Genomic DNA, 17,960 nt, shown 5'->3' on the forward strand with positions numbered 1-17,960 from the left:
CCCATGCAAGTAGCCTCAGTAAATATGCGATATGTTATCATATGATGTTAATTCCGGACCATATTTAACTTTTCCCATGCAAGTAGCCTCAGTAAATATGCGATATGTTATCATATGATGTTAATTCCGGACCATATTTAACTTTTCCCATGCAAATGGTATAAAGTCACACGTCTGTCTTCCCTAACCACCACAGACGAATTGACATTCACGGTACGTACATCTCAGTGTGGTTCTAACCATGAAGCTGCTCGTCGTTGCGATTGTGCTGACCGTTCTGGCCACCACCCAGGCAAGTTCCTTTTTAACGAAAGTTATGTCTCCTTGGTCTCTCTCAAGTTACTTTCCAGAGATCTATGCATTGTAGGCCTTGACATCTGACAAATTTTCTCGTCTTTTTCAACGTTGGTATCAACTTTGTATTTCCATGCTATGGTCAACGGAAAGTTAACTCTTTCACAAAAACGTCTCAGTTATGTTTCTATTTTATTTCTACTACCAGGCCTTTCCGAAGAACAAGCCCAAGGTTGAGAAGGCGCCACGTATGTGAGTAGAAATTTAGTTAAATTACATCCAGAAACATAGCTATCATGAACTCCAGAAGGCTGTCATCAGATTCTAAAAGACAACTGCCGTCCATCCTGTTGTGAATGTCACATAGGTTGAATTGTTGGCATGTAGTTAATATAAAACGCAATAAGATTTTAGCTATATCCATACCACGAGGCCATTTAGCGAGGTAGTAAAAACTGAACACCCCCAAATCTCAATGTTACTGATTTTGCTATTTTCCCAAACCCCTGATACACGTTCTACAGAATCTGATATAAATATAATGTTCTGTGCTAATCAATAACTGAAGGATCTTTTTTGTGCTTTGTCGTTATTGCAGCTATGGCCTCTGCGACGGTGCCTCCGGTAATAATAACTGTAACAGTTACTGTACTAGCACGGGGTACATGTACGGATATTGTGCTTTTCAGGTAGGAATAAAACGCTAGTGGATGATTCGAATTCATTGATCAAATCGAACGGGAGATTTCTTCTTGTCTGTTACTGGACGTTTCATGATTTTGTCACAAGCTTTTTGACAGCAATGTTGCAAAACCGGTATAATCCAAGTTTCATATGTAATTAAACCTTTCTAAACGTACTAATCAAACCCTTTTCATCCACCCCCAGTCCTGCCTTTGCCAGTATTATATCACGGGATGAGCCGTCCATGTGGCCCGTGCTCCGGTGACACACCGCGCCCACTTCAAGTGAATAAATGTTCATATATCACTAGACTTGCCTTTCTCGATGTGTACCACTTTGTTGTCCTTTGTATTGAATCACACGTGTTCATCTACATATTCATATACGTGCGAGTTACCTTGCATTATGCATATTGCGCATTACTGACACAAGTATTGAGTGTACTGTACTCAAGGAATCCTTGTCTATTCTTTACAATGTCTTAAAACTATCTGACCGACCTCAGTGAGATCGATTGGAGTCCAGTGTACCATGCTGATAGTGTGGAAGAAGCTTGGACGTTCTTTAAATCATCATTTACGACAGTTTCTGACCTACATGCTCCCTTTATAACTAAAAGAACAAGGGATAAACAACCTGAATGGCTCTCGCCTAATATCAGGAAACAGATGCTAGTCAGGAATGATTTGAAAGCCAAGGCACGCAAAACTGGATCTGATGTAGATTGGGAGTGCTACAGGGCTAAACGAAATATGGTAAATAAAATGGTTAAACAAGCAACAGCCAAATACTGTCAGAATAAGCTGGAAGTAAATATATCGGACTCCAAGAAACTCTGGGGAACTATTGGGGAGATCTTGCCTCGCAAGAGCAGTGTAGTCACTAAGACTCTAACCTGGGGTGGACAACAACTTGTTGGCCTGAACAACATAGTAAAGGGTTTCAATGAGTTTTTTGCTACAGCTGGGTGTAAGCTAGCACAGTGCTTTGGCACATATACGCATACACCCTCATGTCCAGATCTCTATAAAGACCTGGAAAGCACTTTTAAGTTCACCCCACTAAGCGACCAGGATGTATTGTGCCACCTAAAAGCCTTGCCAACTGGTAAGGCTCCTGGCTTGGACAATATTCATCCTAGACTTCTCAAAGCTGCAGCCCCTATTATAACTATACCGTTGACCTATGTCTACAACCTCTCTCTCAGTACTGGAATTATACCAACTGAATGGAAGACAGCCAGGGTGACCCCCATTCACAAAGGTGGTGATCAGGCTGACCCTAACAACTTTAGACCAATCTCTGTACTACCGATTCTGATGAAAATATTTGAGAGGGAAGTTCATAAACAATTCCTAGCATATCTCCACGCACATAATATTCTTTCTCCCAGTCAGTCAGGGTTTAGACCAGGCCATTCAACTGCCACAACTCTGTTAGACGTCAGTGATTATATACTGCATAATATTGACAACGGTAATCTAGTAGGTACAGTATTTCTTGACCTGAAAAAGGCATTTGATACTGTTGACCACAATCTCCTTTTGACGAAACTGACATGAATAGGTCTATATGGTAATGAACTGGCTTGGTTTCAAAGCTACCTCTCAAATAGACATCAAAGAGTCTCATTAAGCGGTCACACATCCGATAGTGTACCTATTAATATTGGAGTACCACAAGGGTCCATCTTGGGACCCCTTCTCTTCAATATTTTCATTAACTACTTACCAGAATCAATCACCAACTGTAAAATTTCCCTTTATGCTGATGATACAGCAATTTTCTGTGCTAGTAACAACCCAAACCATATTGAATCCATATTAAACGCTGAGCTTTCTCGACTGTCTACTTGGTTTCACAATAATCGGTTAACACTTAATATTAGTAAGACCAAGTGGATGTTGATGGGATCTTCCAAAAGAATGAACAATTGTCATGACTTAGAAATCAAAATTGATGATGATTGTCTAGAACAAGTAACATCATACAAATATTTGGGTGTAATCCTTGATTCATGTCTTACCTATAGTAACCATGTAGATATGATGCATAGTAAAGCATCTCAGCGCATTGGTTTGCTTAGACGCCTACGACCTTATCTTGGTACAAATGTTGCTAACATGCTGTATAAGGCCATCGTTTTACCAATAGTCGAATACTGCGATGTGATCTGGGACAACAGCAGCTCAACACTCAAACAACGCCTACAGATTCTTCAGAACAGGGCCGCCAGGATCATACTGAGGCGGGATCCCAGAGCTAACATCGAAGAGCTGCATCACACACTGCAGTGGGGATATCTACAGGACCGGAGAACTCAACACTTGTGCATTATGGTGTACAAATGTTTGCATGGACTAGCACCTAGCTATCTAATCAATATTTTTAACTATAACAGTCAAATACACAGTTATAACACCAGACGGGCTCAACAGTTACACAGACCAAAATACACATCTCGAACAGGCCAACGAACGTTTGCTTTCAGAACGGTTTCTATCTACAATTCCCTTAAACCAACAACAACTTCACAAACCACTCTGAATTCATTCAAACAAGCCTTAAAATCTGACCTCTGACCCCTCTGATCAATGACCTCGAATCTGGTTTGAAAATTAGCTTGATTTCATTTATTTATGTATGTACTATTATGTTCTATTCATATGATTATTGTGGTGATGAGTTTTGTAATTAATGACTTTAGTTATTATGTTGAGTTAATTTGCATTTAAGTTATTCTTATTTTTTATTAGTCACGTTTTATGTTATACGATTATTGTTATGTTTATGTTCATTATGTTGATCTGGGCTCCCTTGGAAATCAGTTTTATCAAAACTGTAGGGACTACCCTGAAAGATTGATAAATAAATAAATAAATTAAAAAACCTGACTCCTTGATTCAGAAAATGTTAAGCGTTTTTCTATTTTCCTCAGAATCATTGACCGAGGAGATACCGTCTATTAAGACTGACCGACACGAGTACTTTGCGTGATCAACACAAAATTGACGTTCACGACCATCTAAGTAATGTAGTCTATATGATACAGCAATCGACAGCCTCGCGACACAAACCTTCCCTGTTTGTATCTTGTATCAGTTTATGCGACTGTCGTTTTAAAATATTTGACCCTGAGCTTGGTTTGACTCTTGTGGAGTGACTCTTGTTTCCATGGTGCGGCTCATTTTACGGAAGGCTAGCTTAACCGAAATCAGTAATATACTCAACAACATTAAGTTAACTAGAAAGGCCGACATTTGCTTGAGAGGAAATACAGCATATTTCAGCCATACCCCTTCCCATGCAACATTGGACTGTTCCAAATCACCCCTGCGCAAAAATGGAACATCTTAACAGTACATTATCCCCCAAAGTGGATTAGTATTGTGAATTGATTCCAGGTCAAGACAGAGCTTGCTTCTATTTTTCAGAAAATGACAATAATCACACCTTCCATTCAGAAAATTTTCATCATGACTGAAAATTGTTGAATGACTTCATGTAATGTCATTAACAATTTTCAGTACGATAACTAGGTGTAAGTATAAAAAAGTATAAGCTCCTTGTGATGTGGGTACATTTATTATTGCAGTGAACTTTTTTATTCAAGTAGGGCATACGATTTAATAATTATCAAGCAGGTGCAGGTACTGTGTAGTAGGAGCGTTTGCTTTCTTCAAGCTGTAAAACTGTTAAACTGTTTTACTTTGTATGCAATCAGCCATCGAGCCTAATCTTATTTTAGTGTAACAACTTCCTGCCAGACCCGGAAGATACGATTGAACCTTGCAATTTGTTCGAGGATTTCTTTTCGGAGGTCAGTCTGTTCATACCCTGGCGCTGACAGTGTTTTATTGGGCTGAAACTCTGGCAGTTTAAAGTTACTTACAATTTGAATGTGCAAAGTTTATGTCTAACAACAACAGCACTAGAAACACATACATTTGCTCTGGAGAAAATACAGCACTTTTCTTTCCAGTCCAGTGATAGAAATGTGGCCACTATAGACAGGTGGTCACTATAGAGAAAATGCTGATCTATTGACTAGGAGCGATACGTTACACATGCTTTCAGTACACTGATCTTTACTCATATAAACATTGCACAGGTAAGCCAATTGTTTAGATGTACAATTAAGTTCAAATAATTCTGAAGAGAAATATTGATGAGAAAATAATCATTCTCGCCACTGTCTAACTTATAATTACATATCAAAACTAAACGCAAACTGTCTAACTAACGCACCTTTCGCCGACATGATCAAAGGGCCGCCGGCTATCAATCAAAGACGGCTGTTGATTAGACTTAGAGTTTCAAACATTCATGCGCCGTGTACCAGTTGACAGCGAACTTCATGCTACGTGATGTATTACATTGCTTGGACCTTCTTTCCCACAGCGGTGCTTCTACAAAATATTTAGACTGTAACACCGAGTCCCACATGTCTTATAGAATATAATTTGACGCAGAACAGCGTTTTTTGCCGGGTATTTTTCTTGAAACATGTCCGTGGGAGTATCAGCGAGGCGGCGACGCAGGGATATCAGACCGTCAACAAAAGTCGCACGGCGGCTAACGGCGCAGCGAAGATACTAGCGCTATAAATAAGCGCTTCAACTAAGGATGGCAACCCGGACAATATTTACAAGTACTGTTGAGCTTAGTAAAGTTTGTTGTTTATGAGATTTTAGTTGTCTTTGAAGCTTTGACCCGGAATATTTTTAAGTCAAACTGCTGAAGAGAAGTAAGTGACTACTACGATTATCGTAGATATGGCACTAAAAAAACTGATAAAAGAAGCCTTCTCAATAGTCTAAAATGCAAGAGCTTCCGGGGGGCTTCGCCCACCTGGGTCCCCCACCCTGGCCCTGCCCCTGGACCCCGCCGGGGACATTCGGCGGCCCCCGGCCCGACGCTTTAGTTGCCTTTGACGGTTTGACCTGAAATACTGTTACGCTAAACTCCTGAAGAGAAGTTAAGTGACTGCTGCGATTATCATAGATATGCCCCTAAGAACTGATACAATATAAAGCCTTCTGAATAGTCTAAAATGCGAGAGCTTCAGGCGGGCTTCGCTCCCCCTGGGGCCCCCCAACGGGGCTCTGCCCCTGGACCCCGCCGGGCCGGGGCCTTCGGCGTTCTTCAGCGGCCCCCGGGCCCCTGCGACGCTGTAAAAAAATTCTGGCGGGAACACTGCTATATACGGGATCATGAGGCCCCACTTATAAGAATATTAATTAGACTTCGACCTCCTCTTCGCTGATTGGCTAGGTCTTTGATTCAATTAACTCTCCGGCTGACGCGCAGAGGTGTGGGCTCTGTGTGGGGTCACGGAAGGTCACGTCAGGAGGCCAAAAGAAAACAAATTTCCCCTTAGAAAAGTGCCAAAATTAATCATTTTAAAGTAGTTTATGTCAAAAATTTTACTTGAATCTTTTTACCAGATATCCAATGCCTATCTATACCACATTTCAGGTCATTTAATTGTAATACCAGGGTACAGGGGGAAATTATACCGTTTTGGTCAAAACCTGACCAAAAAACCTCAATAAAATCATTTTAGAGGCAGATGTGAAAAAAATGAAAAAGACGCATCAAGGTATTGGCCCACTCTACCCCTGTGCCGAATGTTAGGTCATTCGGTCCAGGAACAGCGGAGATGAATCACTTTGAAGATTTGACAGGAGAAAGAAAGAAAGAAACATTACGAATACTAGAGTTCCACGAACACATATCTTCACCAAATAAACAATTTTTTTATGAAGATTGTTGTTTTTGAAATGGTGTTAATTTTGGGAAATAGATATTTAATGAAATGCTTTTGTAATGTGAGTTTTTGAAATTTACGTGTCTTGTTTTGGAATGCAGTGAATTTATATTGTTTGTGTATTTTTGCCTGCATTTGAAATGCTGGCACAGCTTTTGGTATGTCTGTGTGTGTCTGTCTGTCTGTGTTTTTTTGCATTTTTGTGGTCAGCATAACTTAAGTATCTTTGGATGGATTGAAATGATATTTGGTATGTGGTATCTTTTTACTTGGACATGGTATGGCTTTCTTTTTTGTCGGTAGGTTGCAGGAACGTTGGATTTACATGATATTTTGTATATTGTTACTTTTGGTAGAGATGTACATTTTAAATTGTCAATTATGCAAAGTTGGAGTTAATTAGCATGCTTATTTAGGATGATCTTATTTTGATACAATTAATCTTATTGCCGGACTTATTTACAGGTAACATGCTGTAGCTTGTATTTTTCAAGTGCTAACTTCTTATATTAGTGGTTAGAATAGACGTACATTTTATAAGTCTAAAGATAAGCTTAGATATGAGTGTAAGTACATTATAGTGTGCAGCACTTTCCTCACATTTTCCGGGAGGCAGCTAGTGTCACAAATTGAACAGAAGTAAGAAACCACACAGTCTCTGATAAGCTAGCATTTGTGGGTTTTCTTCCATCAGGGAAGAATAGACACAGTAAGACTGGCTAATCTATCAACCATAATGTAAACAAACCCATGCCAGCTGCAGGCTTGCACTCCATTTCAAACCTGCAGACTCCCTGGGGTTTCTAAGAGAACCATGGTTGTAAGTTATTCCTAAGACCAAATTTGTCAAGCGTTGCCACAAGGAAAACATACATGCAAGCAAGTGTATAATGCAACTGCATAGTTACTTATTCCTGCCTCCCAATCCCATTGTCAGATACCCTGTGCCTATGTAGTCACTGTGTTCCCAGTTTCCCAACAGGAAAACAATGCTAAGGTGGCTGGGGATTAACCCATGTACCAGTTGTTAATGTACGGGTCAACCGTAACTAATAGCTGTGGCAGAGAGCATTAAGGCGAGCTATTGACCTACATTTAAAGACACCAGCTGTGGCACACATGTATGTGCCACCCTATATGCTTCTGCAGTATATTGAGGTTTATTAAATTTCCCTAAGTAATTATATTAAATAGATAGTGATTTCCATAATTTGCATCTAATTATGTTCGTAATCACCCAAAGTAACTACCTACCAAAAACAAAGAATATCCTACAATCCCCTCTGGAGTTATCCTTCGCAAAAGTTACAAACTATAAGACCCACTGCAGTTCCAAATAAGCTGCTAGGTGGCCCAAAATTACACCATTTACTCCTAGTCCCAACAGCTATCCACCACTTAAAAATCATGAGCCTGGCACTTCTGGAAAACTTAGGCAGAAACTTTGACGCTCAGTTGCAGTACCAAAACAAGTTGCCAGGAGGCCCATTATCGAACTTGACCTTCCTTTCTGTGTCCCCTACCTATCAACCAAATATATTAACCATCCATCAAGAACATCTCGAGTTATCTTGCATACAGACAAACGCACTTACATACAAAGCCAGCTACAGCACCATAGGTAAAAGCTAGCTAAACCAATATCGCACATGACAATCCTTTCCACAACCGCTACACACCTGCCAAATATCGTGGAAATCGCCCAGCTGCGTTTTGACTTATGCTTCCCGAAAAAAAACTCGAAAAGAATAACAACTTCGCTATTGTACCATAGGAAAACGCCAGGTAAACCATTTTCGAACTAGGCGTGTCTTTTGACAACCTCTACACACCTGCAAAAAATCAAAAAGTTCCAACCTCAATTTCTCGAGTTATATGCTGTTGACCTACACACAGACCCAAGTCGACAAAAACATAATCTTCGCTGGCGAAGATAACAATATATTTCACCATACTATGTATGGCTGAAATATAAAAATGTGGTACTATTTTATGCAAATTTTACATAGTACCACACTATGGCGAAGCCTCGGGTGTTAAAGGAACCCCCTTGTGTGTGAGGCAACCCCTATTTCACATAATCAAGCCACGCCCATCTTCTATCTATTACAAAGAGCCGTATTTTCCAAAGTAAACAATTACTGTTATTTACCTGGGCCCACCTGTGGCAAATAATGGCGTGGAAAGTTGTTTTGAAAACGGCTCCCAAGCATCGGCCTTGAGTTCACTCACTCAACACAGTATGCAAGGTCTACTGATAGACTTGTTCAACCGGTTTTTAAAGATACGCACTTATTTAGCCTTGCATGATCGAGAAGGCATGTAACGTTAACGTTATGTGAACTCGGGTCCAATGCTTTTTCCCTGAAACTTATTTTTGTCGTCTTTAGAATTGTTGTCAAAAGTCAGCTGTGAAAATATGTCAGATAAGCTACTGTGTGTACAACGTCATTGAAATTAGATACTTGTTTGATCGATACACTGACAAGTATCACTGTAAAATTTCGCCCGCTAATCTGATGGAAAGTTCAAAGGTCAGACAGGTGTTTTGTGGTAGTGCGCAGGCGCACTACGTTTCCAGATTTCGCGCCAAATTTTGGAGCGAAAAAAATGGCGGACGGAGAAGTAAAACAGAGCACTGCGGAAAGTACAGCATACGACAGGAACGATCTACCCGAGTTGCTACCGATCTACTACAAGAGACTGTTCCCTTACGGACCCTACTACAAGTGGCTCAGCTATGGAGGAGGTAAGGGGTGGGATACGGACAGAAATGAAGTGTGTTATGACAGTTTGCTTTGGGGGAGGGGGGCAAATTGTTCGTCATATTGTTGTATTTTAATCACACGAGAAGATGTATTGCTTAGAATTGATGTGATAGATTGAGAATGTTACTTGACACAGCAGCAAACATCGTTGCACCTTTGAATACTTCAAGATTTTTTTAATATTCCATCAAGTGTCATTTCTTCTATGTCGCCCAAATTCTGCGAAATTCTTATTATAATGAAGCCTGTGACATATGATTTTGGATTGATAAATCAACACAGTGACTTTCAGGGCAACTGTTGTTGCCTACAACTTTGCTAAGTCACGTGTTTTAATTTGGAAGGTACTGAATTTCTGAGCAAAATATTAATAAAGTCTTTCCTCATGTAAGTTCCGGCATGGTAAGCATAAAAAGTAAATTGCTAGCAGAAACATCTGTATAACGTTAATTTGTTAACGGTGTGATGCAATTATAAGACCTTGAAGTCTTCACAAATATGTCAAGATTTATTTTACTTCAAACATCTCTCCACAGTGAAAAAATCGTACTTCCACAACCGCGAGTTCTCCTTCACGCTGAAGGACGACATCTACATCCGCTACCAGTCCTTCTCCGACCAATCAGAGATGGAGAAGGAGATCCAGAGAGTCATGCCGTACAAGATCGACATCGGCGCCGTGTTTTCCCACAAGGTATGAGTACACAACAAACAAACAAAAAAGACAGTGTTTCTATTTAAAATAGACCTTTTTTCTCACATATAGTATTGTTATTTTTCCCACATTCTTATGACTTTGAAACTAGTTTGGCTGCTGCATATATTTGTTCCTTACGCCATTTTCAAACAGATTTGTGACAAAGTAATGATTTCATTTTCTGGAATATATACAAGAATTACATGTAGAATTACATGTAGGCGTTTGAATATCATTGTTGCAGTAACCTTTATTTGCAGTAGATGCAAATACTATGATATAGTTTGCAAGCTTATAGAATTGAAACAGATATCTTTCTATTTTGCCAGCCCAAGGACCACAAAACAGTGAAACCAGGAGCCTTCCAGGCACAAGAAAAGGAACTGGTGTTTGATATCGACATGACAGATTATGACGATGTCAGGAACTGTTGCTCGTAAGTTTACATTTCGTATCAAAATTTTTAAACATGATTAAAATTAAAAACTAACATTTATGTTATTGATAATCAGTACTCAGTCGGAAGTCCTTGCACACTGACAACACTTGGTGTGAAACAGACACTACAATGTAACTAACACTTTAACTAAATCTTTATACTCTAAGCTTTACTTCTTGTTCCAACAATTTTGATGTAATTTTGTTGTTTTGTACAGAGGAGCAAACATCTGTGAGAAGTGCTGGCCACTGATGGTGATTGCCATCAAGATTGTGGACAGGGCACTCAGAGGTCTGTACTTGATATGTGTTCCTTTGAAGGAAATCTAGATTGCATATTGAATAAGCTAATACAAGACTCCTATTCTCTATTTTTAGTTAGTAACTTTGTAAACAACCAAAGAAAGCCAGCTCCTTTATTTGACCAGTGTTGAACCATATTACAAATTGTTTTTTTTCTATGAACAAACAGGAACATACAGAACATACTTTCTCAGTAGAATTTTCAAATTTATGTTGTTGTTTTTTCTATTTTTATAGTTTGAAGGTGACCATATAAAAGCCACTTTCCATTTTGTTGCATCCATAAAGCTTTTTCTGCCTTTACAAATTTACCTTGCTTGTGTACATGACTGTATTAAAAGATGTGTTTTTTTTTCCAGATGACTTTGGATTTGACCACCGGTTGTGGGTGTAGTCTGGCAGGAGAGGTGTTCACTGCTGGGTGTGTGATGATGTAGCACCAGACATGACTGTATTAAATACATAATTCTGTTGTTTTTCCCCCCAGATGACTTTGGATTTGACCACCGGTTGTGGGTGTACTCTGGCAGGAGAGGTGTCCATTGCTGGGTGTGCGATGAGAGCACCAGACAACTGTCTCAGACGGCCAGGACAGCCATCGCTGAGTACCTTAGTGTGGTTAAGGTCAGTACCGAGATATTTATTGTAACTGCCATTTACAAAATGATCAACAGGGGGCATTGCAGCACTGTAGCTCATGATGCAATAAGTAGAATACTAACAACTGTCATCATGGTTACTGTACTCAGTAGGTGTAACAGACCCCCTCTGTGGTGTTCAATTACTAATGTAGCAAGTGGTAGGACAGCTGGAGGAGTTGGTCATCATTTATGTTCATGAATGTGTTGGGGTAAGAATAAACAGAGCAGTGCGAGATTACTTTGTACATTCCATGTAGATAGACTCTTGCTCCATCACCTAACTCCAAAGACATAACCCTTTCTACCCCGTGAAAAGTTTCATCAGGTTGGTATGTCACTGAATTAAGAGACTCTTTTTTACACAACCATTGTAAATATTTTGTATAAATCTGTCTGTACATATGTAAATACTTTACGTTTTGTGACCGCATCTAAACTGTGAGCAGCGACACCTGTCCTGCAGTACAATGTGAACCAGTCAGAATTGCCCTGGAGAAGGTGACAGACAGTCACCGAAACATCGGTGTGGAATAAATCAATGGTTGTGTAAAAAAGAGTCTCTTTATTCAATAACCCTGTCCAGTTGATGATTATTTTAACTGTCATGTTTGATTCCAGGGAGGTGAATCCCAAACCAAGAAGGTGACTCTCCGTGACCCGATGCACCCGTCTCTGAAGGAAGCTCTGAAGACCATGAGCAGGCACGTGGACCAGTACCTGTTCCAACAACAGGACATCCTGGGGACGGAAGACAGGCTCAAGAAAGTGCTGCAGCTGTTCCCTGATCCTGATATCCTTCTTAGAATGGACCAATCCTTGTTTTCTATTAGTGATGCGTACCTAAACTCATATTCAGGTTCAGGTCCAGCAGTTCAGGTTAAGTCCAGACCTGAACCCATCATTGCATATTATGTGCGCTAGAAAGTTTTCTATTTTGAGGGGGAGGGGGGATGGTGCATATAAAATTGCATGTTACTGGTAGCATGAATTGAAATGCAATGTGAAAAATATATACAGCTAGTGTAAACATTTTTAGGTCCAATTCCAAGTCCGGGCTTTAGGTTCGCACCGCTATTGTCTATCATGATTAGCAGTTCAACCAATGAGAGAATGACAATTTCATGGCTTGAAATACCCACATTGACTGTATGTTTTACATTTTATATGTTTTACATTTTACAGACCCTCTGCCTTATGCTACATGTATACAAACTATAATATTAGAGAGTCATTTTATCTTCTTGATTCTAGCAGTCATGCATACCCCATAGGTGCACGTTGTGTACCGCTTTTGTCCCAATAAGATAAATTTTAAGATGTCAGAAGGACCAAGGTGCAGTGTCTTATGCACTACAAGCTTGTAGAATTTCAATTCATACCAAGAGAATTTGTGTAGATAGCAATGTTTTTCATTGCTTGGAGGAGAAGAATAAGAAACAGAGCAAAAAGAATATGTTGTCCAGCATAGGTAAATATAACAATAAAATCGTAATGGGGGGAGAACAAATTTTTGTAGCTTTTTTTTCACTGGTTTTCCTTGTGAAAAATGTTGAGCTCCTTGACCTCATGCACGTCTTCGTGAGATTCTTAAAGAAGATGCCGACAAAGGCGGAGACTCGAAAGACATCTGGGAGAGATGGATGAAGACAGTGAAGTCAGAGAAGGAAAGGGTAAGAAACCAACTGACATAAATACACATGTTCCTGCTGTTATCACACATTTGGGGGCTTACCGGTCCAAGAAAATAATGAACGAAATACAGTACAGTCCTTTCTACCAAGTTTCTACAGTCAAACTTAGTGTTGTTTACTTAAAGATCTTACAATGCAAACCAAACAGATTCCTTTATGGCAAATAGACCATTGTGTTGCCCATCCTCTGGACCTGAACTGTACCTGTACCTGAATTTTTTGTACCTGAACCAACCCCTAGTGCTGAACATGACTTTGTTCCGCAGGACAACATGAAGAAGTGTCCGTACCCTCTTGTAGAGGTGATGTTCCAGTACTGCTACCCTCGTCTGGACGTCAACGTCAGCAAAGGTGTCAACCATCTGCTGAAGAGTCCCTTCTGTATACACCCCAAAACAGGTGGGGCTGTGATCTGATTCACTATTATTATTATTATCATTTTTATTATTGGGTGGGACCACTACTCTTTTTTCACAGCCAGGGGCTGAATTGTGAGGAGCTTAAAATAGGTTAGGCTAAATCGCAAGGGTTTGGAGCAAGCTGCCATTTGGCGCTAACTCAGATGACTTCAATATGACAGCAATTGCCCCATGTGCAGCCAAAGGACTGTAGGTTTTGACCCACTCACACTGGGGTTGTTATTTGATTAACTTGAGACTATTTTTTTACTGAGGCCATGTTGATTTGATCATATGGAAATCATTCTCTGGAAATTTCCCCCTAAAACTGAGTGCAAAAAAAATGGCTTTCATAATGGAACATCAGCAAGGGCATTAACCATCTTCTGAAGGGTCCCTTCTGTATTCACCCCAAAACAGGTGGGGCTGTGATCTGATTCACAGAAGAAAAGTGTGGTTATGTTGATTTGATCAATATTATTCACTTAAGACTAGTGTGGTTATTAAGGCCATGTTGATTTGATCCTATGGATGGAACCCCAAAAGTGGCAGTGTAACCATGCTTGGAATTGTGATGATATTTAGTTTATGGGTAGGTGCACATCATTTTTGGGCAACTTTTCTTGGTACTGCAGGAGAACTTGATATTTTAACTATTTTTTTTTTTCTTCTGTGTGTTCTTTTTTTTGTCTAACTAGCCAATCAAAGCATAGATTGGATATTAGCTGTTTATTATAAATCTTTTTTTACTAATTGTAATGGTTTACCTACTTGTATTTCAGGGCGAGTGTGTGTCCCCATTGATGTGGAGGACGTGGACAACTTTGACCCATTCGCCGTGCCAACGATCAGGTGAGTACTGACAATTTACAGGTGTCTGAATCATCCACAGGTCTTATTGTCGAAGTGAAATCGTGTGGGCGTAAAGATTAGATTGTTTAGCCAGAGGTCCTGGGGTTGGATCCCGACGTGCTACTGATCATATGCCCTTGGGTAAGGCACTTGAAACAACTTTCCTCACTATCCACCCGGATGTAAAATGGATACCTGACTTCACTTAGGGAGGTAAAAAGGCCTTTGTCTCATGTAGACCTGAGACGTCAGACAGTCTTGAAACATATGTTATAGTATTAGATTTAAAGAAAAATTTCTTTTGAAATACCATTATATAGAATGGAACTTTTTTTCTTTATTGAAAGTGGACGCAATAATTTCATTTTCAATTGTTCACACAGCACTTTATGCAAAGAGATAGACGAATACAAGGAACAACCTGGGAAGGAGAATGAGGTTCAACCCGGGACCAAGAGGAAAGTCCAAGGTCAGTGACCTCGCTCTATGTAACACTTAAAGTCAAGTTTAGTCACTGATAAAAATTATCTAATTTCTCTAGTAGCTTTTCAAGCCTTAGATGTAGGTGTGTTTTAGACCAAATAACATAAGATTTCAGATAAGATTTGAAAATCTAAGTCAGCAAAGCACAGTCCAAACTGGGCAAGAAGACCACTCAGGACTGATGAAACCTGGTCTATTGGTCACTATTCTTTTTATCAATGCAAGAACTGGTTGCATTGGCCAGGTGGTCATTAGTCCAGGTTTGACTGTATATCAATGGCCAGGTGGTCCTTATGTAGAGGTGTACTAGTACAGGTTTGACTGTATATCAATGGCCAGGTGGTCCTTATGAAGAGGTGGTCACTAGTCCAAGTTTGACTGTATATCAATGGCCAGGTGGTCACTAGTCCAGGTTTGACTGTATATCAATGGCCAGGTGGTCCTTATGTAGAGGTGGTCACTAGTGCAGGTTTGACTGTGTATTAATGACCAGTGGTCCTTATGTAGAGGTGGTCACTAGTGCAGGTTTGACTGTACATTTTGTATATCAATGGCCAGGTAGCTCTTATGTAGAGGTGGTCACTGGTACGGGTTTGACTGTATATCAATGGCCAGGTAATCCTTATATGGAGGTAGTCACTTGTTGAGGTTTGACTCAATATCAATGGCCAGATGGTCCTTATGTAGAGATGGTCACTAGTACAGGTTTGACTATATCAATGGCCTGGTGGTCCTTTGATATATAGAGATAGTCCAGAAAGTATGGTTGAAACAAACTTGTTACCTACAGTGTATCATGATTGTTGTGATTTTAAATTTTTTTTCTAGACTATCAAAAGACGAGCCTGAGAAAAAGTGTGGAAACTTTCAACAAGTTTGTGAAGGGGCTGTCAGTGATGTGGAGGGGCAAGATGATTGAGAATAGCGGTGAGTGTGAATTTATCTTCAACTCCTTCGCACATCAATGCATATTTAGGGTACGTCAATGAAAGTTAGACATCCAAGTAATGAGATACACCAAAATCAGTTACTCAAGCAACTGGATATGGTTTTGGTATATAACCTGCTGTTCAACAGATCACCTCAGTGTTGCTGATTCTACCTGAAACGTCTGACTGTTTCCAAACTCACATCCAGTTTCTTGAGTAACTGCTTTATGGGTGGCAAGATGATTGAGAATAGTGGTGAGTGTGAATTTGTCTTCACTTCCTTTGCACATCAATTCTTACCTGATATAAAATCTACTCTGCAGTAGATCAGCTCAGTGTCACTGACTAAACCCAAGAAAGTGGATGCTACCTGAACTGTCTGACCAAAACCTCAGTCATATCCAGTTGCTTGAGTAATTGCTATTTGGTGTACATTTGTATCTGACTTTTTACCTGGATGTCCAACGCATTATTAAACTTTATCCACGTAAGAAATGTGACATCTGTCCTGTTGACAGTGTCTATCAAAATTTGAAAATCTCTTGTGCTAAATTTATAAGTTAAGGTTTCAAGGTTGGCTAAACTGGCAGTTCTGTCAAGTTTTATGCTGTTGTAGCATACCACACTGTACCCCTGGATAGAATGTATCTGGGGTATATTTTAGCCAGGGGTATATTCTGACTTGCTACACCTGGTAAGTCATATGGTTGATATACTGTTTAACTTAAATGGTCAGTAGTAGTAACTGCCATTTTTTTATCCTTTACAGATCAAAAAGGAGACTTCTGAAGAAATATTTTTGGCAACACCTCAGGAGTGGAGGCTTTTTTTTTTACACTTTCATCTTCTGAATTTCTGACTGCATTCAACAACAACTTATTAACAAATTCAAAATGCCACGTTTCAAGTATCTAGTTGCTTTATTGAATATATAATACATTAAAGCACGGCATACTGAATAGATCTGTATATACAAGCACAGTCGGACATATTATACAAACAGACTGTACTATACATTGTAGGTAACACATTGATAAATTCAAACATGTACATAAAATGGTTCCAAGCTATAACATTTGCATTGGACATGAAGAAACTATTGCTAAATGCAGACAGTAATACAGTTGCACAAGTCAGTAGAAAGCTGCCTGGGTTTCGAGGGACCATCTAGTAGGGGTGAAATTGATTTAAACCATACATACACCAGATAGGTAACCTGGTAAGAAAAGCGTCATGTTACTTTTTAAACATGTCAGAAGTAGATGTACATGTATAAGCTATCTTCTACCTCTATCCTATATACATTTTCTTACTCTTAATGTTTTCTGTGGACAAATGTTTGAACTAAATGTGCACCTTGTCAACAAACAACCTTAAGAATACAAAATTGCTGTAATAAACACAAGTAGAGCAAGCTACATGTTTATTCTAATTCTACTGGAACTAGTACTTCATACACTAAACTCAGGTCAGGACCAATTCCATGGCATCTAGAAATGTAAAATTGCATGGTGCCATAAATATTACATGCTATATGATTTATAGTCAGTAGTAAACACAAAAGCTAAATTTTAGTCTAAAATAAAATAAATTCTGGCCTGTCTATGGCCATTGCATCAGCTTTTGTTCTGTCTTTGCAATTTCAAACAAGATCTGAAGGTTTGGAAACCTAAGAATACTAGTATACTTAAACTGTCCAGTAGTATGTAACATCAGTACAGTACATGTAACAAAATTTGTTGGGGCTATGTAACATTACCCGACTGGGGGTATGTAACATATTCTGTTGTCTGGGTTATGTAACATAATCTGGGGTTATATAACATCTTCTCTTGTCTGGGTTATGTAACATAATCTGTTTTGGGCTATGTAACATATGCTCTTGTCTGGGTTATGTAACATAATCTTGGGTTATGTAACAATCATAGTATGTAGCAATCTCTTTGGGCTACATGTATGTAATTATGTAATCTCTTTTCGTGAGTATGTTACACAATATCTTGACCTGGTTC

The 17,960-nt window shown here is 39.4% G+C and overlaps 1 protein-coding gene and 1 long non-coding RNA gene across 2 annotated transcripts; both read left to right on the forward strand.

The window, feature by feature from the left end:
* The first annotated feature begins 497 nt into the window (after nucleotides 1-497).
* On the forward strand, nucleotides 498-1,289 carry LOC118406170. The gene is made up of 3 exons (XR_004829987.1): nucleotides 498-546; nucleotides 893-983; nucleotides 1,183-1,289. It is a non-coding gene; the product is annotated as an uncharacterized LOC118406170 (long non-coding RNA).
* An 8,008-nt stretch (nucleotides 1,290-9,297) lies between these two features.
* LOC118406151 (DNA primase small subunit-like) lies at nucleotides 9,298-17,567 on the forward strand. The gene is made up of 12 exons (XM_035806034.1): nucleotides 9,298-9,497; nucleotides 10,053-10,210; nucleotides 10,543-10,649; nucleotides 10,870-10,943; nucleotides 11,442-11,578; nucleotides 12,214-12,385; nucleotides 13,168-13,265; nucleotides 13,553-13,685; nucleotides 14,467-14,536; nucleotides 14,920-15,005; nucleotides 15,848-15,946; nucleotides 16,718-17,567. Exons 1-12 carry the CDS (start codon nucleotides 9,359-9,361, stop codon nucleotides 16,735-16,737), a joined length of 1,293 nt encoding a protein of 430 aa, XP_035661927.1. The 5' UTR covers nucleotides 9,298-9,358; the 3' UTR covers nucleotides 16,738-17,567.
* The last annotated feature ends 393 nt before the right edge of the window (nucleotides 17,568-17,960 follow it).

The sequence above is a fragment of the Branchiostoma floridae genome, chromosome 18, assembly GCF_000003815.2.
Source record: "Branchiostoma floridae strain S238N-H82 chromosome 18, Bfl_VNyyK, whole genome shotgun sequence".
Classification (NCBI taxonomy): domain Eukaryota; kingdom Metazoa; phylum Chordata; class Leptocardii; order Amphioxiformes; family Branchiostomatidae; genus Branchiostoma; species Branchiostoma floridae.